The sequence below is a fragment of the Hypomesus transpacificus genome, chromosome 22 (assembly GCF_021917145.1).
Source record: "Hypomesus transpacificus isolate Combined female chromosome 22, fHypTra1, whole genome shotgun sequence".
NCBI classification, from domain to species: Eukaryota; Metazoa; Chordata; class Actinopteri; order Osmeriformes; family Osmeridae; genus Hypomesus; species Hypomesus transpacificus.
Window position 1 is genome coordinate 1767188 of NC_061081.1, and position 24914 is coordinate 1792101.

The 24914-nt window shown below is 51.7% G+C and overlaps 1 protein-coding gene across 2 annotated transcripts; it reads right to left on the reverse strand.

The window, feature by feature from the left end:
• Positions 1–1634: 1634 nt before the first annotated feature.
• Positions 1635–19061, reverse strand: LOC124484053 (inactive tyrosine-protein kinase PRAG1). Of its 2 annotated transcripts, XM_047044752.1 has the most exons (7): positions 18867–19061; positions 17458–17582; positions 15718–16087; positions 13885–15569; positions 7423–7589; positions 5517–6265; positions 1635–4138 (listed from the first exon to the last, which is right to left on the reverse strand). In XM_047044752.1, exons 3-7 carry the CDS (start codon positions 15976–15978, stop codon positions 3035–3037), a joined length of 3966 nt encoding a protein of 1321 aa, XP_046900708.1. In that variant the 5' UTR covers positions 15979–16087; positions 17458–17582; positions 18867–19061; the 3' UTR covers positions 1635–3034. The 2 variants fall into 2 exon arrangements, with proteins under 2 accessions (XP_046900708.1, XP_046900707.1); XM_047044751.1 differs by lacking the exon at positions 17458–17582.
• Positions 19062–24914: the final 5853 nt, after the last annotated feature.

The window sequence follows — 24914 nt, forward strand, 5'->3', positions numbered from 1 at the left end:
CTTTAACGCTCCAAATGGCAGTGCTCATTGGGACCCTTCTTAATACTTTATCCCAGACTGACCATCCAGACCAACGTTTAACCCACAAACTAACCCTAACATTAGACCAACACCTAACTGCACTCCATCTAACTCAGGACCCTAGGACGAACCATTTAATAGGTCATGAAGCGTTTGCATAAAGTTTAGCATTGTGTTGTTTGGTTATTCATCAGGGTTCATACATCAGCATTGTGTTTACAGTGTCACTGTTCACAGTACGGTAGTTTACAGTACACTTTTTTTGCTAATTAATCTGTCCACATCCCAAATCTAAAAGCCAAAACAGTTAGCAGTGTTAGTCTATGCAATATTTATGTTTTGGCACTCAAACCTAAACAGAATTTAAGTTGGTGCTGTGTTCACGCAATAGTTACATTAAACTGTACTATGTATCTGTAACCACTAGATGTCAGCCTTGCATCATAGACATGTCATCAGTATGTTTTCCACTGCAGCTAAAATAAAGAACACAGTATTTTCTCTTCATGTAATGGTTGATTATTATTAAACCCCAAACCAAAGTCTGTGTCAAATACCTGCTTTTGTGACTAGTGGGGATATGGAGGTGGGTTAGATATGGATATTGAGGTGTGTAGGGTTCAGGTGGGGGTCTGTGGTCACTCAGGCGGAGTCTACCGGGCTGGAATGATCATTGAATCAGATAGCTGGATGTTAGCTTCACTGTAGTGTCTCTTCTGAAGTTGTAACAAACTGTAAATGTGGGTTGTAGAGATATTGAACGTGAGCCTGTCTGCATCTACAGGAAACCTGCTGGGATTCCTCTCCACAATGTGTGCGCGCGTTTGCATATTTGTTCACCTTGTTTATCTGACATTAACGTCTTCATTGTTCAACTTGATTTGACCATACAGGTTCAGTTCACTGAAGTTATCCCACAGATGTCTTCAGGTTGTGTGAAAAGATATCTGTGGCATATTTGCAGCAGTAAATCACATGACCTATGTTAATTGAGGATTGAGGACAATAGCTTGGGAGCGTTGCCGTTCTTAGGGGTTGCCGGGGTCACTCAAACGGGTGACTGGTTCCTCTGACAACCGTTATTCCATTGGCCGCGGTCCCATAGCAACACATTCCACCTATGACAAAGGAGCCGGTGGTGTTTTTGATTCAGTGAGGTGAAGCAGAGAGCGTATCTGGACAAGGCAGAGGGAGTGCAGGGATGCATCTCAGACAAGCTTTTGAATAGACAGAATTGTAAGTGCCGGTATGGTAGAGGCTTGCTTTTAGGCATGTCTGTCTGATGCCTGAGCAGATGGGAAGCTAGTTCCCATCCTGAAGCAGGGGCACTTAGGAGACGAGAGAGGGAGGTGATCTAAGACACGGGGGGGGGGGGGGGGGGGGGGGGGGGTGTACTTGGCTCACCCTAAATTTCAATTTCAGCAACACAACAAGCTTGGGCACTGTCGTTTTGTAAGCAGAGAGATTACTGTTGTACAGGAATGTTAAACTGAGGGTTCGGCCGTACTGTTTTTCTGTGTTGCTCTGTCTTCCTGTCCTCCTGCATTCCGGTCCTTTCTAGTTCACTCATGGCGACAGGTCACAATGTTACAAAAACAAATAAAGACCCCATGTACTTGTTATTCGATTTATTTAGAGAGGTTCTGAGAGAGGGGGAAGGAAGTAAAGAGGGAGAAAGGGAACCAGAGAAGGGCTGGAGGAGGGATTTAAACCCACATGGCTCAGTCCTGCAGAACCATCTAGTAGTGCCTCTGACACCACACTCCCCCACATACGGTCACAACACGTTAGTTCTATAAGCAACGTGATTGGATCCTCTTTTCCGTGACCACACACAGACAGACTGGGACATGGTTAGCACGTGTGAAAACATATTTACAGTTTATTGAGGTGAGGCTTCCACAAACCAACTGGATTAATACGAGTATTAGTCGTTAGACGGCATGTTCTGGTTTCTCTGGACATCATGACAGTAGAGGGCTGGCTGGACGGTATCTGTTCGGTGTTGCTGGGCTGGGACAGGAGGAACCAGGGATCCAAATCCGGTGTGACTGAGCCGGCAACACAACAAAGGCAGCTCCAAGCAACAAAACAAGCAACACATACAGTAAACCTAAACAAAGGCGTTCCAGTGACAGCTACGGGGTAAACAGATTGAATAATATAAATACATGGACTGGTCATTCACTGCTGTTAAGTAGCATTCATCTGTTAAGATACTCTCTGCACAAAGTTCAGCCCGTCTCCTCCAACACACAAACACGCGCTCCGTGAAAGTCCTGTTTCACATGGCCAAAATATAATAATCGGAATAGTTCAATACAATTTACAATTCTATGATGCCAGTCTGACACAAGGGAGAAAAGGCACTGTGAGTCTCCATCAAACTGAACAAAAGAGCAACAGAGTCGAACAAGAAGCACACACTAGAGATAGTAAGATCTCAGTTGTTCATTCCTACTGTCCGTCATAGACTCCATTTTCGTCATCAGTTGGTATGTATGCACTATCCAGAGGACAGAGAGAGCCAGGTATGTCACTTGGCCTGTGATGTGTCGCTATTCAGAGGAGACAAGCAAGCTGCAACGTCTGCTACAGTCAATCAGGTGAACGAGAGCTGGGCTGAGAGAGCGGGCAGAAGGATGCTACTGGTTCATACGGCTCTGAACGCAGCGCAGAGAGCTGGAAGTCAATAAGGACGCGACACTGTCGAGAACGGCTTCGCGTGAGGACAGGCAGGGCCGGCCTCTCTAGAGGGCCACTGTCCTCCCCACACACACACGTGTCGTCGGCTCCCGTCGGACGTGGTAGAGGTGTCAGGGGAGGGACCGTGGGCTTCCATGCACGTGATTGGACGGCAGACAGACGGACAGGCGCGCTGGTTCACGCCGTTCCTCCATTTAGGTGTGGGACAATCTGTAGCGCTCCAACAAAGGCCCCAATCCAGGGCCGATCACGCACGCCCAGCTGTGTGTCCGAGGCGTGCGCAGAGGGGGGGGGGGGGGGGGGGCCTCTACTTGAGCGCGTAAAGAAGCTCGGCCGTGTGACAGAGCGACAGCGGGTGAGCGGAGGAGAAGTACTGACAGCACAGCCAGTCCTCCAGCTCGGCGTTCCTCTCGGGCTCCAGCGAGCGCTCGGCAAACTTCATCATCAGCAGGGCTCGCTTCACGTCCAGCCAATTGAGGAGGCCCTCGTGGCGGGGGCCGGCCCCCGAGGCTCCCCCGGGGCCCCCGTCCCACTGCTGCTCCAGCAGGTCCCTCCGGGGGCCCCAGAGGAGGCCCTGCAGCACCCGCTTTGCCTCCAGGATGTGGATGCGTTTGATGGGGTCGGGTTGGAGCAGCAGGCGGGCCAGGCTCTGGAGGCCGGCGGAGTAGAGGGACAGGGGGGGGATGGGGGGCAGCTGGTCGCAGCGGTAGTCCTGGTCCCTCAGGGTGGGGCTCACCTCGAAAGGGTTAGGCTGGTGCAGCAGCTCGTAGATCAGGATGCCCGTTTGGAACTCGTCGAACTTGCGGTACTGGGCGGCCGACACGATCTCCGGCGCCAGGCGGGCATGGTCGCGCTTGAAGCGCGGGTCGGCGTTGGCCGCCGCCGCGTCCTCGGCCGTGCGCCTCTTGGCCTTGGCAAAGTTGCTGACGAGCAGGCGGGGGAGGAGCCGCTGGTCGTGGGCGTCGGCCGGCGAGGAGGCGTGCCGTCGGTGGGGGACCAGGAGGAGGTTCTCCAGGCAGAGGTCGCGGTGCGTGACCCCGTGCTCCTTCAGGTGCTCCAGGCCGCTGCAGAGCTGCAGCAGCAGGAAGCAGACGCGGCGCTCGTACACCTCGGGCTGGGCCCGGTGGAACGACGCCCACTCGCGCACAAAGTCGGCCGCGCTCTGCTGGGGCACCTCGCGGGTGATCACCACCACGCGCTCCCGCTCCGCCGGGGCGGGGCCGGCGGCCTGGGCGGGGCTGGTGGCTGCGGGGGGCTGGACGGCCTCCTCGGGGGGCAGCATGCTCTGGGGGACGCAGGCGATGAAGTGACCGCAGTCCTGCTGGAGGTTGAAGTGGGGGGGCATGCTCTGCTGGACGGACAGACTGTACAGGTGACCCTGCCGTGCCTCCGCTGACGGGCTCTTACAGATCTAAAGGGGGGGGGGGGGGGAAGGGGAAGAAGAGACAACAGACAAAGGGAGATAGAGAGGGGGGGGGGAAGGGGTATTAAATAGCTTTTCACTACAATGAGGAAAAAGAACGACGATATAAAGACTGGAGGCCACAATGCAATGTGAGCCTGACAGAGTTCTTCTTTATAAACCACAAGGGGAGTGGGGCGTCTACTCTGCCCTCTGTTCTGCACCACTCTACTCTCTACTAGAGTCTGTGTCAGGATTAAAGCCCTTCCAGTTGGTTGTTTTAATCAGGAGCACACTGGCAGAGCTGTAGTTTGACTACAAGCAGGGATCAGCTCTACACTCAGTGCGTGTGTGAGAGCGTGTGTGAGAGCGTGTGTGAGAGCAGGCCTTAACTAGAGGGGTGTGTCAGAGTGTAAATCCTGCCTGGCATGAAAAGATTAATGAACCCTGAGACATTAGGCAAGAAAACAGGCCCTGAAGCAGGCACAGGCGCACACACACACACACACACACACACACACACACACACACACACACACACACACACACACACACACACACACACACACACACACAGTGGCTGTTGTAGATTTACATGACGTTAATGACTTTGGGCCAAAGGTCAGGCAGAGCGAATGCAGGTCCAGGTCTGAACACTCCAGCCCCTAAGGCCCTCTTCGAACAAACACACACACACACCTCGCATGTGTCCTCTGATCTCTCTATCGCTGCCCATACCCCCCCCCCCCCTCTCTCTTTCTATTCCTTTATCTCTCTTCTGGCTTTTATCTCTCTCTCTTTCTCTCTCCCCCCAGCCACCTTGTTAGGGGGTTCAGATGACTACACTCTAAACTTGATATTGTTTAACGAGCGACAGCTTAACAAGGTGGGAGGATGACCTTGATTGATGGGTGTGTGAGTGGCTCTTCCAGGAGCCAATCCCAGAGGAGGGGGAGCATGACCTGGATGAGGAGATTACCCAGAGGGCCTTCTCACGGTCATGGTTCTAGAACATTCCCACGATGGCACAAGGCCATGTTCTACAAACATACCAGGTCTCTTGTTGTGTCTCATCGCTGTGTGCTGACCACAAACTCCTTACAACTAACTGTCTGAATTGATGCATGACAACACTGGACTGGCCTTGTATGTAATGAATGTAAACACACAGTCTTGGCAGCATCTTTAAAAAGAGTTTTACTGATACAGAACGGACTGCATTCCAAACGGTTGAAGTGTGTCAGATGTTTTGGTAGTCAAGGACAACTAAACCAAAGGGAACAGCCGAAATTGAAACCCTGGATGCGTGGGAAGATAAATCCAAAGCTTTTCCACCACGTCACACAACCCAGTGTGGCACGGCCCGAGGCGCGTTCCATTCGCTCACCTTGACGGCGTAGGCGTTGCTGGGGTCCGAAGCGCAGGCGGCGGAGTAGTACACGGCGTCTCCCGACGCGCAGGACGGCTTGTTGCAGGTGAGCTTGAACAGCGACCAGTTGCTCTCGTCGAAGCGCAGCGGGTTCCTCTGGCTCCGGGTGAAGTGCTCCTCGCACTTGAGCGCCAGGCGCCGCAGGGACTCGGCGTACAGGCCGCCCAGCTTGGAGTACACCCCCTCGCGGCTGTCCATGTTGCTGAGCAACGTGTGCAGGTGCAGGGCGGAGCCCGAGGCGGAGAGCGGCGCGCTGAGCTGCGGGGACGACGAGGAAGTGATGCTGCCGCGGCCGTGCACGCCCAGGCGGCCGCGCCCCTTCAGGGACTCGTCCAGGGTTCGGGAGCGGGCGGGGCGGGCCTGGGGGGCGTGGCAGCGTTCGAGGGAGTCGCTCGACGAGTAGAGGGGGCGGGGCTCCAGAGGACTGGAGGGCAGGCTGGAGAGGGGCCCTTCCGGGCGGCAGATGTTGGTCTCGGAGCCGCTGAAGGGCAGGCGGGGGTAGGCGCGCACCAGGGGCTTCCCCCCCGCGTTGTCAGGGGCAGATATGGTGCGGCTGACCGTTTTCTTCTCCGGGAGTGGCGGCGGCTGGAGCTGGTTGCCGTGGCTGTTGCCGCTAGGGAAGGGGTCGGGGTGCGGGGAGCCCGGAGAGGCCATGGGGCTTCTGGGAAACGGAGAGGCGCACGAAAGCCGCGTCGCATCCTGGGAACCTGGGTGGAAGAGGACGTCATCGTTATTAACACAGGATGTGAAGACCTGACCCACCATCTTGTCTCCTGCACAGAAACACAAAAGAGGCCTACAGACGGTCAGGCATATGAACGGAAGCAAAGCGTAGCAGTCAGGCACCAATCATATCCACGGCATTGGAGCTCCAGGTTCGAAGAACTGCCCGTCGTCACACAGCGTCGTTGTGAAACCAGCAGCATTGGTGGGGCAGCAGGAGACCAGAGTGTCAACACAGCAGACCATAAACACAGCAGGCTTATAGGAGAGGTTCACACTCACTGAGCAATGTACAGAAAACACCGGAAGCTAGAGATAGAGAGGACTACCTGGCGCTGGTAGAAGTTATTGTTTAACTAGAATAGGCCCAGCCCGTGACAACAGTATTGATTCATATAGTCATGCTTTCTCACTTTGTGCCCTGGTGACTACAATAACCAGATATCTGTTAACCTAGAAGCCTATGTGTTAGTAATTTCTCTTGAAAACTATGTCTGGGTGTTCCTGGGTGTCTTTGGCCTTATCTATGTGTGTGAGTGTGTGTGTTTCGAGTTAGTCATTTCAGTTCAAACACATTATTCATTTTAACTTGACTCACTTAGTGCCTGTGTAGCCTGATGAGGAGAGAGTATGCATGAGACAGGAAGCAGCCCTAACCCACATTTAACTACCTACCACAGGCCATGATTACTTCTTTAAACACAGCTTCACAGGAAGTACAATTAGAGACATCGTTCGTTCTAGGTTTTAGTTGCTACTGTGGATAACTGGAGGACTCAGTTCAGCAGTCCAAACAGAGACTTCTCTATCTCTCGGACTCACTGCTGAGTCACGTCCTGAACCAGCCCTTCTCAGCAGTGAACACAACCTTCCTCCTCCCATTGTTCTAAGATAACTGCCTTCCTCTTAATGAACAGTCACTTCCACAAACGAGAGAAACAAACAGACACCTGGATGTCAAGCTCGAACAAGAACACATCATGTGACCGGTGTCATGTAAATGTTTTATGTGCATTACCATAACACTGGGGAGGGTCCTCTCCCCAGAGAGTGGGTGTGTGTGTGTGTGGCGCCTGTCTGTCTGTTTGTGTGTGCATATTTATGAGAGCGTGTGTGTGTGTGTGTGGTCCTGGAGGCTCACCGGTCTCAGACGGCGGCCTGGCAGGGTCTCCTTGCAGGCTGTCGGTGGAGGCAGAGGGCAAACTGGCACTGCCCAGGCCGCGGAAGGAGCTGGTCAGACTCTCCACGGAACCCAGCTGGCTGCAGCGCTCCAGATCCATACTGCTCTGACTCAGCTTAGCACACCCCCTGCACAGGTGGGGATGGAGGGAGGGAGGGAGGGCGCAATAGATTAGTGTGGTATTTACGGTCCGCCTTCCAGACAGTGTGTCTGTCTGCCTCCCTGCTACTCTTCCTGCTCACATTTAGCTCAAGAACCGCCCTTAATGAACGCTATAAACAAATGACTGGCACCGTCATTTCAATCCAAACGCGACAACCATCGCAACTTTTTACGACCTGCCTGCGGACGAGCCCGACGTTTCGCGAGGCTCGCTGCAACGGCTCTGCTTCTAGAAGGTCAGGGAACAGAGAGCATGTGCAGCCTGTCGGCCTCTGTGTCTGTGGGTCTGTTCTGGCCCCGTGCGTGTCCTCTTTGTTTCTATGACTGGAGCCATGTCTCACTTCCCCTCAGTCACCGGCAGACACTGTGTGAAGTAAGCCGCATCTCACGACACTTCCAACTGTTACAGAGTGGATTCACTTCCTCCACACACGCTGCTCACACACACGCACACGCACACACACACACACACACACACACGGGTCGTGGGTTCATCTCATAAACCTGTAGCTGTGAGGTGTGCTGGTGTCTGGACGATAGTAATAGTGTTCATAAGTCTGCCAGGACCCCACCACCACCAAGGTTTCTTAAATTTTTTCTCCTCTCGTGAGTTTTTCTGGGAGGTTTTTACTTGTCTTCCTTGAGGGTTTAGGTTGGATGAGGGGCAGTTCCATGGCGTATGTGAAGCCCTCTGTGACATTGCTTGTAAAAAGGGCTATACAAATACATTTTGATTTGATTTGACCACCATCACCAACCACACTGATGCCCAGAGACATTCCTCTGTGTCAATGTGACTATAAAAGGAATGTCTACAGTAGCAGCTCAGCGCTGAGACAGAACAAAGCAGTACCTCGCTGGAGTTTAGCTCTGAGGAGCCAGTCTAATCAAGAGGCCCAATTAGGCTGAGTGACGGCCATTCAGACCACTCATTATATCGGGTAATGGGACCCTCATCCCTCTATCCCTTCCTCTTTTCATGCATCCCTTCATCTGACAGTGACTGCTCTGTCCATCCAGGGGCATTCAGCTTCAATTAGGCTTTCAATCAAAAATCAACTGGGAGAGAGAGAGAGGGAGAGGGGGGAGAGAGAGAGAGAGAGTGAGAGGGGGGAGAGAGAGAGAGAGTGAGAGGGGGGGAGAGAGAGAGGGTGGAAGAGAGAGAGGGGGGGGGGAGAGAGGGGGAGAGAGAGTGAGAGGGGGGAGAGAGAGAGAGTGAGAGGGGGGGAGAGAGAGAGAGAGAGAGAGGGAGAGAGAGAGAGAGGGGGAGAGAGAGAGAGAGAGAGAGAGGAAGAATCTGTCGTTCTTCCTACAGGACTGCTGACAGAGCAGGGACAGAGCAGGCACAGAGCAGGGACAGAGCAGGGACAGAGCAGGGACAGAGCAGGCACAGAGCAAGCAGTCGTCCTGAACCAAACCAGGATATAGGACCGCTGAAAACAATATAAGGCACTGAACTATTGACGTTATACATTATTTATATACTATTTATTTAAATGTGAGTGACAGGTTGCTGGATGTGGAGGCCCAGTCAGGGAGGCTGAATGGATTACAGAGAACATAATTTATCCTCATTCTAGAGTGAGTGACCTTGGCCAGTCTGAAGCAATCAATTCACAGCAGGATCAGTGTACGATATATGGACTGAATATGAGAACCATTGGGACTCTCTAGAAAGATAGTGCTCATCATAGACATAAGAGCTGGATTTCTGCTCTGCTCATTTCATGTAAGATAGAAGAATCCTAAATGCAACTACTCATTTAGGCCATTCATAGAAAATGACCGCCAGCTACATTATCTGATCAATGTCGAGCAGGGTTATGATGTCATCAGGCACTTCTTCCTCTGGCAACCATCCACCTTGACAGGTTCCACAAATAGACAGACAGACAGACAGGCAAGACCCAATCTTTGATAAGATAATGATCAGTGGAACAAGAGGCCTTTGATCCAGGGGAGTCTACTTTGTGAGGTCATAGGTGAAAACATAGCACAGATTAGTGACATGAGTGTGAGTTGTCATACCGATGGTGTGAACATGCAGGTGTGTATCCTGCTCTGGGGAACAACACAGCCCTTTGTGTTTGACAGGGTCACATGACTACGGCCATCAATAAAAGTCATAAACCATCACTCTGCTGCCAAGGGATATCAACACACAACTATAGCCCCGTTTGTCTCTCTGACCCCCTCTCCCTCTCTTTCTCCCTCCCTCCCTCCCTTCCCCTCTCTGTCTGCCCCCCTCCCCACCCTCTCTCTGCCTCCTTCTCTCTCAGTCTGCCTCTCTCTCTCTCTCTCTCTCCGTCTGCCTCGCTTTTGAGCTCACTCTACTTCGCTCTGCCTTCCTTCTCTTTCTCTCCTCCCCCCGTTGCATCCCATTCTTCCCCTTCTTCTATTTCAGTCTAGGTCTTCCTCTTCCCTCCCCGTCTGTTAGTCCACCCGATGTTTTGCGTCTCTCGCCCCATCATCTCTTTCGTTCCCTCTCCCTCTACCAACATGATTCCCTCCTTCCCCCTCTCCCTCATCCCTCCTCCTCCTTCTGCTGGTCTGCAGCTTCATTGGTGCCCTGCACACGTGTGCTACACAGCAGAGTTAGGTTACTGCAGCTGCAAACATCTACACCGACAGAACACAGAGAGCTACAGTAACAGTGCAGGTCTGTATGGGCCACATTCTCTGCTGGGATCGTTGGTTTAGTTAGCCTAGTGTAAGTTCCACTGGACCAGGGCCCATCTTCCAACCTGCCCCGGGGCAGAACCACCCAGAGGGCTTGAAGAGGTTCATGTAACCCGAGAGGAGAGGGCCGATCTGGGTAGACTGCCCTGCTGCGCCAGCCCTGGTGCCGGGAGCGGGTGAGAGGGAGACTACGCCCTTCTCTGCACCATCCAGCCCTCTGCCTTATCTGTTTGCCTTACCTGCCTCCTTCAGTGCCCCACCCACTCCTCTCTGCTCCACCTGAAGCTGAGGTCTGACTCAAGTGTCTGAGGCAACACCTGGACGTTAGCTCACCGTGTTAACACAGACATTCTGCAAGGCAATCGGGGTTGAAGTCCAAACCCACATCCAGAACCGTGGCTGATCCATTTCAAACTGTACACACAGAACACGACCACAAACACGCCGTTTACACAACACGCAACAAACACAACAAGCTGTATCAATAACAACCTTTGCTGTGTCGTAAAACAACAACATGTACTCGCCAACCAGGACAAAGAAGCCCACATTTACGTGAGAACCCAACTCTGGCTGTGGTGAGCCACGGTTGGTTGAAGGAATGTTCCGGTAAATGTCCAACAGTACCTGTAACTGGAGCTGCGCATGTTCATGTAGAGACGGCCCCTTCATGGTTCTGACCCAGTCCAGATAGCTGCTCTCCGGCCCGGCACAGTAACTCAAGACCCCTGACACTGAACTCACCCTGGTATTTAAAGGCTCTCTCCACAGTAGAAGCTGTGTCCGCAACCGTTAAATCCGGTAAATTAGAACACCCGTATGCCTGCCAGCTATCTCATAGCATCATCAAACACACGCACACACACGCAGACGGAGATGCACACCCCCCCAGCAGTTTAGTTCAGAACTCCCGACTGCTATCTCCGACCCAGCAACAAGACACTATCTTTTCTATTATCTGTCATGGGGAAGGGATCAGGCTGGTCTTAGGTGTGTATGTGTGTGTGTGTGTGTGTGTGTGGTAGAAGATCTTTGCTGTGGAGTGGCAGCCTCATGGCTGGGGACATTTTGGGCGTTGCCGACGGCAACAATCTGCTCACCCCATAGGCGACCTGCTATGACGACACATCCCATAATACACACAAGTCTTTTACTGAGGCCATAACACTTGGCCAGGAGTAGCATGGGGTCACTGACTCTCACTTGCAATGCAAAACTGTGGAAAGGTTGGACACCTGGAGGTCAAAGCACTAATACAGATTGATTGATGCTTTTTGAAGTGCAGGATTTTGAACCATCTGGTTGTTCAATGATTCAGCTCTTTAAAATGCTGCTTCACCATGGAAGAGGGGGGGGCACTGTTTAGCAATAGAACTGAAACATGCCATCACTGCTTGTCCTCCCTCGTATTTAGCTAGCCCCTTCTCTCTCAGAGATGGCTGCTGAGGGTTAAGTGCTCTGGTGAGTCTGGCAGGGTGTGTGCTGTGGGAGGAGGATCCGGTCTTCTCCTTACCACTCCCCTCAGACTCTCTGAATGGAGGAGACAATGCTCAATCCTCCTTTGGGGTCACAGGTCAGACATCCAGCGAGCGGTATGTGTATGCCTAGAACAGGTAAGGATCCAAAGGCCAATCTATTTCTGGAATCACTAGGAGCCATTTGTATTAAACAAATGTTTGTTTTCCGTCAGGAGAGGTGCCCTTATTTTCCAAGTGTGTGTTGCTGTGACCGTTGCTGCGCCAGGCCTTGGTGTGTTCCAACACGTTCAGAGGAGTGTATTTTTATCAGCGCGGTGAGCTCGCAATGTCATAATGGACTGGAGATGTGTCGCTGTGCTAGTGTTACGACCAAAATAAAGCTCTCTGGACGGTGGTCTGATCTGGCCTCCGAATTCCCTCGAGTAGAACAGTAGTCCTTCTAGAACTTTCCGCTGTTTGCCATTCAGTGACCCGTGGAACTCACAGTTCAGTTTGCTACTCTGAAACTAAACACACCAGACGTAGTATAGGTTGTCTTTTAGAGATCCTTGACTTGCTCTCTCTCTCTCTCTCTCCCTCTCCATGGCCCTCTCCTTCTCCTACCCCATCCCATCCCTCTCTCACTCCACTCTGTCTCGCTCTCTCCGTCTCTTCCTCCATCCTTCTGCTTTCAGCGTATGACTCAGAAAGCGCCCAGTATTAATAATCCATCCTGCCTGGAGGGTCAGAATAGTACAGGCTGGTGTCAGAGTGCTTCAGCGTCAGTGTGCTATATAGGTTAACCTCATGACCAGGCAACTCGCTGCGGGTATATTTACCCATGTTTAAACATGAGTGATCTCTGTACGATCCGAGCAGCGTCTTAGCGAAAGGCTTGTCTGTCCCCCTGTTGTTGTGATGCCCTCAATAGGACAAGGCCTCTCTTCTCCCAGAACCAACCCCTTTGTGTGTCAGGCCAAAAAACAAATCCACAACGTGACAAGGGACCAGAACATTATTCCAGCCTGTTTTCTGTGTCTGAAGGAGAATGAGAAGTCACACTCGCGCCGATGGAACAAGGAGGACATTCAGGGAACATTCCAGAACACTGTGAATGATGACCAGGGTTCTAGAAGAGAGGATGGAGGCTGATACTGGGGCTGAATGCACAGCATGACTGCCTTAACAAGGGAGCAGCGATGAAACACTGTGGCACACACACACACACACACACACATATAACCACAGAAAGGCACGTGGATCTACTGTCTGCTACACAAAACAGGCCTAGTCAGCTGATCAGGTGGTACCCTTGGGAGACCATCCAGCCCATAATATTAATAATGTGGGCCCAAGCACAGCCCCAGTAGACACACTCGCACCCGTGAAACAGCAGAACACATTTAGAATAAATGGGGAATAAAAAGAAATATGACTACTTAGGGAAAGCTCAAAGGGACAATGCCTGGCAATTAACTTCAGTGCTGCGTGATGCAGTTAATCCACAAATGAGATGGGAAGCAAGCAAGCACCAAATATTAGGCGTTGTCCTAAATCACAGAGGAAATACAGCAGTTTCTTTCAAACAGTCAAACGCAACGTAGCGCTTGGGAAGATCATTCATCCACAGCAGACAGTATTGCGTTAGTAAGAGCCCAAAGATATGGAGAAAGACATACATTATCTCTGCAATAAAACACACAGCCTCTCCGAGGGCTAGCCTAAACACTGGGCTCGTTAGAAATGTTTGTTCAAACAAACACACGGGGAATTCATAAGCACGATATGAACCGAACCACGTATGAGACAGCCTCTTAATCTAAGCCTGTGAGCCTTGATGAGTGACCCTGACAAAGACAGACGGACTGAGATCTACTTCACTGCTTCAGAATGATCGTCCACTCCCTTATTTGTTCTTTCGTTTCATGAATTCACAAATATCCTTTAACCCAGCTCCTACATGTTGCGTTTCTTCTTTACCCTAATCCAATCAATGACACAGAATCCAGGATCTACTTTGCGGCTTCACCCATCACTCACTCATCCTCATCACTCATTCAACATTTCCCTCAGTTATTCAGTCACTCCACAACAGAGAACACACAGTCCCCCCCCAGGTTCTTACCTGTGGTGTTTCTTGGGTGGGGGCGGTGGAGGGCTGGGCTCCAGGGCTCCGGAGGGCAGAGATGCTGTCTTGGCCAGCATGGCGGCGCTATGTTTGCCCACCTCCTCTGTGGTGATGCCCTCGCCCTCACTCTCCTGACTGGTACCATTGTTGTCCTGGGCCGTGCCAGGCGCAGGGGGGGGGTTGCTGGCGCTCTGGGCCCCCGCCGACACTCTCCAAGCCCTGGCCTCCCTCCAGCCAGCCCCCCCGGCCCCCCCGTTGAGCAGCGCCGTTCCCTGGTCGGCTCTCTTCTCCCTGAGGCTCTCCCTCTCCACTTCTCCCTCCTCCTCCTCCTCGATGCGCCCCTCCCAGCTCCAGGCGGAGCCGTGGAACTTGTGTCTGCGCTCGGGGGCCGCGAGGGGAGGCTCCGTGGGGGGCTTCCCCTGGGTCTCCTCTCTTTTGGGGGAGAGGAGGGTGAGGGCGGGGAGATCTGGGAGGGGCACCGGGGACAGGCTGGAGGTGCCCAGTTTGGGCGAGCGGGTGTTCCTCTTAGGGGGGATTGGGGGGCTAGACTGGGGCTTTGGCTGGAGGTAGGCCGGGCTAGAGCCTGGGACTAGGGTGTTCTCAATACCCAGGGAGGTGGAGCCTGAGCTGGGCCACCTGAAGGCCGGGCTGCTGGGGTCCTTGAGGGCTGTGGGGCTGAAGTGTGGCCACTGGGTGCTAACAGCAGAATCTGGGCTGCTCAGGTAGAACGTCCGGTTGTTCTCCTCTGTGTGGGCGGCCATTACAGTGATCTTGGCCCTCTGGCTCTCCACCCCTGCTATTTCCACCTCCTCCTTAAGTTGCTGCTGGGGCCTCCCTTCCTGCCTGGCCATCCCCCTCTGGAGCCTCCTTTTCCTCTTGGTGCTCTCAGCGTAGATGGGCTCTGAGTCTGCAGGCTGCCCGCCGCCAGGCTCCGATCCGGGGCTGGAGGCCGAGGGGCTTCCTGGACTGTCTGGCCCTGGAGGTTCAAAGCCCTCGGGCCCAGGCAGGGAGTCTGTGCTGCTGCGGTAGGAGCTGCAGTCTGATAGGCTGGCTGGGTCAGACAGGAAGGAGGAAGAGGAGCGGCCAGGGGGCTGAGGAGTCTGGGCGATGGAGTCCAGGGTGACAGTGGTGGAGCTCGAGGCGGAAGGCGGAGGGGGAGAAGTGCTAGGGGGCTGGGACGAGGCGTTCCCAGAGTGGATGGTGCTGGCCAGGGCGGGGGTGGTAATGATGCTGATGGACAGGGGCATCCCCACTTGGGCTTGGGGGGGGTCCGGCGAGCCGGGGGACCCCTGCGTCAGCATACCGTTGGAGGCGGGGAAAGGGCTCTTGATGCTCCTGGTCACCTGCGACCTGTGGGCCTCCCCTCCTCCTCCTCCTCCTCCTCCCTCATTCTCCCTGAGCCCCTGGGGGCCTCGCCCGTCACCGTGGGTGACAAAGACGCTACTGATCACCAAGGAGTCTTTCGGAAGGGGGGGCGGGGACAGGGGGGAGAACAGGGAAGAGGGGGACAGCGGTCCGGGGGAAAATCGGCTGGTGTAACCAGTCTTTCTGGGGGGGGACATGGGGTTCTGGAGTGGACCATCCTTCACGGTTTTGGAGCAGCCATTACTGTCTATGTAAAGAGGGGCCAGGTCTAGCATCTTCTTCAGGCCCAGACGATCCACTGGACTCTTCTGGTGGTCCTGGTTGGTGGGGAAACACCAAAAAAGGGAGGGAGAGATTAATTGAGGAGTGAATGAATGGAGTGAGTGAATGGATGATGTGAACGTGACTCATGATTATATGTGAATGAGTGTTTGAAATGAACAAGTGACAAAGCTTCTGTCCTACCTGTCCCAAGCTCACGCCCAGGTCAGCCAGCGTTTCATTGGCGTCTGTGTTTAGCATCATGGTGGGTCGGACGGCAATAGTGGGCTTGCTGTAGGGCGAGGGCACGCTCACTCCATCCTCCTCCTCTCCTGCCTGGCTGACCCTAAGGCAGGCTGGCGCTATGCTGCCCCCAGTGGCGGGGTGGGCGCTGCGCGGGTGGAAGCAGTTCTTACACGAGCCGGGCTTCCACACGTGTTCTGCAAACTCGCCGCACGCTGACATCTTGCTTTGGGATTGGTTACTGAGGGGGGAGGTGGGCTCTGCAGCTGACGGGGAGGTCCAACATGATTGGCTGTTTGGATGGTTGGTAGTGTCAAGGCGGGCAGACAGCCTGTGGAGAGAGAAAAGTAAGAGTTAGAGTTGGCTGACCCCATTTCTCATGGAGAAGAGGACAACCTATCATGATTCTGGGAGTCAACAGGAGTAAATTCCAGTGGATAGCTACTGAAAGCCTGACTTGATTTGGAGAAAGAAAGGGCTTGCAAAAATTTGTTTGTCTTCATGTGTATTTGCCTGTTTCTGTGTGTTTGTTTATGTCTGTGTGCATATGAGTGTATCTCCAGTCAAAAGTTGAAACAATGACAGTCCTGAGGCTGTAAGGCAGTCTCTAACTAAGGAAACAGTGTTGTCTGTAACTTAAGAAGCGCTGGCCAGCTCAGAGATCTCAGTTCCCAGGCTCGTCCTAAATTAGGGGTTTGAAGTCGCTGCTTGGGCCCCGTGACCCCCGAGGAACATAAAGGGCGTTCTAGTATGCGGCCTCCCCGACGTTCTAGAAGGCTCTCCGGAGGATGGAATGAATGGAATGCTGCAAAAGGCGCAAGTCTCACCAGGGTGAATCTCACACCAAAACATGCCCCCTCCCCTACACACACATCATCTCCCGGTGGGAGTCCTCCTGTTTAACACTGGGCCAGAGTGACAAAACTAACACAGTTAGGAGGATCGTTTGTGTTCTCTCATCATCGTGTGTCCTGTTTTCTCACACAGCTCTAAATACCTCCCAACCACCCTTGCATAATGCACACACACACAAACAAACACTCATTCAAAGGAATTACACATGGAATACTGGTGTAACAGCCAGTCTGATAAGCTTTCTCTTGAACATTGAGCCCTCCGTTGTGTCCTGGGGAGCAGGCACGACCACCTACTTCCTGTAAGCACCCAGGAAGCAGCATTATTAGGGAAGATAACAGCCCACATTCTGTGGGTCTTCTGATTCAGCGCTGGCTGGAAGGAACCATAACAAACACGTCCGTCTTCACTAACATTAACAGCAGACCTCGTTATTGTCAGCCTGTGTTTTCCTGCCCTGTAGCTTGAATGACTGTTAAGAGGTGGACAGACATGGGGAAATGACTGACAAACAACAAAAAGACAGACAGACAGAGACAGATAGGCCGTTTCTGTTCCACTTCCTCACCACAGTGTCATCACCTCCCATAACAACAGCAAGACGAGACATGCGGGAGTTTCGCTCGACATATCCACGTCCCGTTCACTTTCTTCGACTCACTGAACACATGAACCAAAAACAACTTTACTGACACAGTGCAACAATCGCCTCTAACCCTTGCTACCCTCGTTAAATGTATTTTGGGTGAATAGACCCGAGGCAGACTCAACTTCCTTGTATCTGGGTAGATACATTCTCCTGGTTAACACAGCATACACCATAGCACAAGGTCTGATATTTCTCACCTTCTTGCGTAAAGGCTTCGAGCACCTACACAGTTCCGCACCTACGGTCATGACACAGACTCAAGTCCTGCCTTGGACAAATACTCCACCAGCCCTGCAAATCTCTCATGAATCTGTCGAGGCTTCTGAGCAAAAGAGGGGGGGTAGGAAAGGAGGGTGGAGAAGAAAGGAAATGAAGTGATCAGCAGTCATAGCACAAATATGACCCAGCTCACATTGCGCTTAACAGGCACAAACCACAAACCCATCTTTGTCTAGATGACATGGTTCCAGTGGACTGCTGCCACTCTGTCTAGCTGTTCCTGACAAGCATGGGATCTTAACCTGACAGAGGACCTATCCCGTGGGCCTTTGGGCAGGGACACTGTATCCTCCGGCCAGGCTGGGTCTGCCTCTGCATTATGAGTGCAGTTGGCTCCGCTATATTAGAATCGTGAGTCTGCCATCTGTCAACTACAGAGACTGGACTGGTGATAAAGAGCGCCAGGCTAGGTAGCCTACACTCAAGAACAGCTGAAACAACTTAGTTTCAGGGATAGTACTGGGTTAGGCCACTACCACAATCACACATGAACATGTGTCTTTTATCCAAGGGGCTTATAGATGACAGGTAGTTTTCTCTTAATTCTCTTTCAACGGATTAAAGTGATTCTGACACACTGCTCAAACACATTTTCGTTCGTTTTTTTGTTCTGTTAAATGGTTAAGCAGCCTATTCCAGGACTATGCAACATCAGTCTATTACAAACACATACGCTTCATGAGTAGGCTATGTTTTCTTCATTGGGCAATGGTCCGAGCGACATTACACTTGGTTCTAAACGGTGAATGCATCCCAAACGGAATCGGCACCGCCGCTTGTCTAAACGTTGAGTCCGGGAGCGTTTCCTAAAATCCACACCTCTCTCATGAATTCAGTCGCCCCAAGATATCTTTGCTCACCCCTCCCTTCCTATCTTCACATTTTCTGTCAATTGAAGTAGCTCTCACCACCGCAAAGCTCTGTAGGCTATCGAACCCGATTGCTTGTGAGCCTGGATGTGGTGGTGTTCCGAGCACGTGCGCTGTTGGTGGAACATTGAGATGTGTTGACGTTTTTCTGGGACCCTCTCGCCCACTGGGGCGGAGGGCAGTCAGTCATGTAGTATTTTCTGGCGAAATTAAGTGATCGACGTTATCGATTATAAATCACGAAGGAGGATTGTGTTCTGAAAAGCTAATACATTACACTGATAAAGTAATTACAGCAGTAGGAAAATATGCCAAGAATTAAATGTCTATCGAATTCAAAAAACTCTTAGATGTTGATACCCAACAACGTAATTACAATTACCCTGGTAAAGATCAGAAGGGCACGAGAGCACGGCAGTTTTTTTGCAGTGGACGGTAGGCTATTGATTCATTCTTACCTGGTCAGGCTGCTTCACCAATTGCCTGGCAACAGCAAATGCTGCCCAGATAAACTCAATCGAAGCCGCTTGTTTGGTTTTCCAAAGGTGTAGAATGTTTATTTATCCCACATCCGACAGGTTGCTGGGGAATGCCCCGGAGAACGGAGGTATGCGCAGCCCCACCAACCGACTTTGATCCTGCAGTGTCCGAGGTGAACTGGTTGAGCAGCGAACGAATGGAGCTCCGAGCTCCCGCTGCTGTGGGCGGAGCTCCGTAAACTAATAAACTACTGGATGACTTGTTTGGCAAGTAACATGCCTGGTGTGGGGGCCTGAAAGTGCCTTTCAATTTACTTTTCTTCCAAATCCCGTTCTCAGACAGGTGTTTTCAGGGGGGAAAAGCATTGACCATAGGAATTACACAGGTTTATTGAGCTCAGTTTATCGTCCGCAAATGCTGCATGAAAACAGAACAGTTTTGAGACGATTTATTGCTGGCTAGTGTTATTGCCTCAAATGATTCATCCACCAACTGGATTTCTTACAACAACGTTTCTGTTAAAATTCGAGTAACGTCGATGCAGACATGGGATAATCCCAAACTAATTGAACACGCTCCCCAGGCAGCCCAGGGCAGACATCTCCGACTTGCTTGCGGTCTGTATGCGATTACAGAGCGTTGGCTGGCTCTCCTACAGGCAGCCGTGCATTGCTTGGATGAGTAGAGATCCCCCCTGCAGCTCCATCCGTTGTACCGAGATGAAGGCACTGCAAAGGGGGAGCGGAGCTGTGGCAGGCACCCCCTGCCCCCTCTGACTCACATAATAACCGAGAGAGAGGAACCAGAGGGTACTGTCGGTTCTGCAGCAGTGAAAGGTCAACCATTGCGTCAGCTAAACATCTTAAGACGATGGCATAAGAACCCCTTAGGTATACGAACTACGTAGGCCTAGGCCACGTCTTTGATTCTCCTCTGTCGATCTGAAACCCCATTCTTCTCAGTTGGAGATAGTCATGGAGAGGATCATGTTAATCACCTCACACCTCATAATAACTTGTGGCTGATGGGAGTAAACTGCAGAAACAAAGAATGACACAGCCTGCAGTGTTTATAAATACTTGAGGTTGATGGTTGCAAATTAGAATGACAATTGGATGTAAGTTCAGGGGACTTGGTCCCGTTTGGTTACATCTAGGATGTCAGTCGTACCTCAAACCTCAAATGTATAGGGAGAAAGCACTGAGACCATTGTCTTCATTTGAAAAGTTGTGAAGCGTGTCAGTCTCTGAAACAAGCCTAAACCTCTGTTAAGACTCAGCGCGGGAGGACAAACCTGATGCGCTGGTTCTGTCAACACACAAACACCTTCCTCCTCAGGGATTTGGGCTTCACACTCTTACACACACACACTCTCACACACACACACACACAGTCAAATCTTCACTCTTGTCATATGGAGCTGGGATCAGATTTCAGGATCCTTCTCCTACTCCCAGAGCTTCTTCTGACCGTCCATGACCTGATCTGTGACCTCTACGATCATAACTCTGGCAATCCCGTTCCTCACCCCCCCCCCCCCCCCCGCCCTCCGATCAGTCTCAGCTCGCTTCCTGAGAGAACGACAGGCAAGTGTTTCCATCGATTGGACACAGATGTCCGGTTTCCACGAGCTCAGCATTCACGGCCATGTACACCTGAGCTGAGACAAGCATGGCAGAGGAAGTACGGTGTCTGTTACAGGAGCTGCTGCCCAGACTCTTAAGGGGGATTAGGCTACCAGGGGCAGGGTACAGAGGCTGTGCTGGGTGGACCTCTGGGAGACATTTTGTCTGCGCTGACACGTCCTTTTCTACAGTGGACGTGGGTTGGAAAGTTTCCATGGCGAAAGGTTCCACGAGGGACCCAACACAAATCGGAGCCATTGAGAACACACTCAGGACGTCTTTGACATCTCCGTCTGTGTCCATCCGGCACAGATGAAGTGTATGAAGATTGACTATTAACAAGCAAAAATATCAATTGTTGACTTCCTCAACATTTAGTGAAACATGCCTTTCATTCTGGGATAAGAATTAATCCAAGTGTGTAAAACCAGTGGACCAGCACTGATTCACATATCATTACGTAATCCCCTCATATGAATAATTAGGGAGTAGGGTGTTCTTGTCCTTATCTGCCTGCTGTGTGCGCGTGTGTCTGCCTCATTCCTGGCTGTGACTGTTGAAACTGATGCAGTGTTATGTATATGTGTGTCTGTGTGTGTGTGACTGTGTGTGTGTGTGTGTCTGTGTGTGTGTGTGTGATAGATACACATGGAAGCCTGCCAGGGAGAGGGAACACTGTACCTCTCGAGGATGTGTTTCAGGATCCTGAAAGCTACAGAGAGCTCAGTCTACAACATCCATGTTTAGATCCCCCTTGGTTCAAGTACATGTGGCGCTCTTGGTGTGTGGACACATGTAAAGAACATATGCTGTAGCTTGAGTGAGTTTCACTGGTCCTGCTGTACCTGACAAGAACCAAGTGTGGTTTCGACAGCACAGCACCAGTAACCTTTTCCAACAAGTGTGTCAGTCCTTAAAGCTCTGCCAAGCATCCTCTTATCATATGAATCATTAAACGAAATTCATGTTGAATTAAAGTCAGAGGGGAGGTAAGGAGAGAGAGCAAGCGAGAGAAAGGGAGAGATTTAATGCATAGGAGAAAAGGCTGTCTCCAACTTGGTTCAACTAAAAAAGTGAATGAGGTCAGTTTGGCTTTCTGCAAGGTGTGCCAGCCCCTCACTGCTGTGTGCTCCGCCCTCCAGCCTGACTGTCTGGAGGGTCTCCAGGGACAGGCTTGTTGAGTCCAAATAAAGAGTCAGCACTTTGAGTCCCTTGCCCCACTCATTCTCTGAAGTTGTATCGTATCCTGTAGTTGTGCTGTTCTGCTCTGGGATGCATGGAATCCTGGGCTGTGGTCCTGTACTTTGCTCTGCTTAGTTTACCAGTGTGCAGGAAGCACCAGGAATGTTGTGTCATGCAGGAAATCGGATTGGTGACACCCCACCCCCCAACACCAACTTTTGTTCACCACTTTCTTCCTTCTCTCACCCCAACTCCCCAGTGCCTTTTGCGCCCCCCCCCCCCACACACACCTCTTCCCTTCACCCCCCAGACCCATACTTAACTGGAACTCATGTACTCCTTCCTCCCTATCTCTCTGTTTCTGCCTCACCTCAAAAAGGTGCAGTTCAGGGTTTAGAGTTCAGAGCTCAGCTGCTTTCTGTGTTTGCTTGGGCTAATGGACTAAACAGGTCCTCCCTCCCCAGCCTCCCAGCCCCAGCCTCCAAGCCTCCCATCCCCGGCCTCCCAGCCTTACATTCCCCATCACCTCCCATGTTCTGGGTTCTGTCTGCATCACTGTCCCTGTGCACCCCATAATACTCCAGCCATCGTAAAAGCTGTCCTGTAACCAGCCACATCAAACGTACAAGGATACTCTCACCTAGTTACTGTAAGACTGCGTACAGACCAACATAATGGAAAACAGACATTGAACATCTCTTAGTTTCTCTGGTCAGGTTCAAATTTTCTCCACACCATCGACCACTTTTACGAGTAAACATTAAATAGTCAGGAATCAAAGGTCCGTTGAGGGTTCTCCTTCATGGGTCCTGGTGTGAGGGCACCGTGGTGACAGTTCTCCTCACTAGGCTCTGGAATGGTGTGTGTTACATCAGGACCAGGAGCTGAGCCTGCCAACTTCAGACTAAGCTGGGTGGGACTGTGTCCTCTGCTTCCTGTTCTTTCAAAGGTAACCCCCCCACCCCCCTTCTCCCCTCCCCCCCCACCCACCCATGTAACTAAATGCCTCAGAGAGCCAAACACCTCAAACAGGAATTAAAACTTTGTATGTGTATTTTTGTGTGTGTGTATGTGTCAATGTGCAGTGTGTGGGTGTGTTTATGTATGTGTGTGTGTGTGTGGGGGGGCACTCGTTCAGGAAGTTAAGGGATGTGGGCGTCAGTTTCAGGGGCTTTTTCCAGCTGGGTTGCCATGGTGTTGTCGTGTTTAAATAAAGGGGTAGGTGTAGTTAGGAATGCAGAGATAACGCTGGGCAGGGCTATACCTTGAACATCTCTCTCTCTCTCTCTCTCTCTCTCTCTCTCTCTCTCTCTCTCTCTCTCTCCTCTCTCTCTCTCTCTCTCTCTCTCTCTCTCTCTCTCCCTCTCCCTCTCACACCCATAGGCACACATGCACACACAAGCACACTAACGCACACAATCCCATGACGAAGTTTCCCCTCGTCTCTGCGTCCATGCCTTTCCCAAGCGTGTTCCGACAGGTTCTTTGACGGTTACGAAAGCAACTGACAACAGCTGAGCACATTCAGATCCCCCTGCCAGGCCGAGGGGCCCTCTGGAGACAGACCTCAGGAGGACCCAGGAAACAATCCCTCCCATCTTCTTGTCGATCATGAAGGAGGGTTCCAGGTTGCACTAAATAGAATGGTTAACACACGGTAGACACTCCAACCTGGTGTGTTTTAACAGTTTACAGCTGTGTGCAGTGACTGTGCACACCCCTGTGTGCGGTTGCCACACCAAAATCAATACTCACACACACCCACACACACACACACACACTACCACCATCTGCCAGGGGCATTAGTGGCCAGCTAGGGGCCTGGTTCACAGGCGACACAGGGGATGTGTGAGGTTAGGGTTTCATGAGGCTTGCTAATGTCTCCCCCATATCGAGGGTGCCCTCTCATAAAGCCCACCCCCACCAGGATGGGTTGAAAACCTTTCCATCTCTGCCTTCCCCTGCCACACCTAACCCCTAACTCACAGCCTGCGGCTAATAGCCCCCAGCCTCCACCCTCGAGTCTCCAGCCTCCAATCATTTGGTGGTGGTGAAGTCTGGGGACCTCCTCTGGGTCTGTGACTCAGCTCCAAACCAGATTGATCTGTCTGAACCCAGGCACGTATCATTCAGCTAATACACCCGAGGACCTGTCTGTGTGAGTGCATGTGAGTGCACACACATTGAGACTCCTCGCCAGCTGAGAGACAGACAGGAAGAGAAACAAGTTGATGATGAGTAAAGAGATGAATGTAACCGATCCTCTTAGACCACCGCAAGCTCTCCACAACAACAAGAACTCCTCTGAAAGAGCAGAGGAGACTCAGACCCTTGGGAGCGAGCAGGAGGGTCGCTGAATCACACTCAGTTCTCAGACCCCCCCCCCCCCTTCCCCCCCTTCCCCAGTAAACCACCAGTAACCCCCCGGGGGTCAGAATGTCTCTAAATCATGTCACACACCAAAGACTCACCCAGGTCATGAATTGAGTTATAGTTTTTGGGGTTAGCTATGTGTGATGTAGGCCAGGGTTGGGCTTCTTTTTTCAGCTGTGTGATCTCTGTGTGTGTGTGTGTGTGTGGGTGTGCATGTCTGTGTGTGTGTGTACATGTCTGTGTGTGTGTGTGTGTGTGCATGTCTGTATGATCTGTGTGTGATGTGGATAAACTCTAACTCTATGAAGCTTTTGAGAATAATACATCTATTGATGTGTACATGCTACATGCACATGACGCTGTGAGGGAGAGAGAAGAAGAGACTAAGCAAGTGTTCTGAAAGAGAGAAAAGACTGGCGGAAGGACACACCAGAAGTATGTTATTTTCAGGAGTAAAAATAGCAAGTCGTGTTCGTACCTTCAAAATAACCTTTGTGTCTCTATGAAATAGAAAACGTAAGAAAATAGACATCTCTCTCTCTCTCTCTCTCTCTCTCTCTCTCTCTCTCTCTCTCTCTCTCTCTCTCTCTCTCTCTCTCTCTCTCTCTCTCTCTCCTTTTCTCTCCTTTCTGTCTTTCCACTTCTCTCTTCCTCTCTCCTTTCATCTGTTTGTCCTCTGTCTCCCCCCCCCCCCCCCCCCCCCACACACACACTGTCTCGGTGTCTAGATTTAAGAGAGCAGCGACATGAGTGTGGAGGAGAGGTGCTGTGTCCGGCTCTATTCATGGCAGCACTACACGTGGAGGTTGGCTGAAGTTGTTTATCTGAGAGCTGCTAACCAGATCC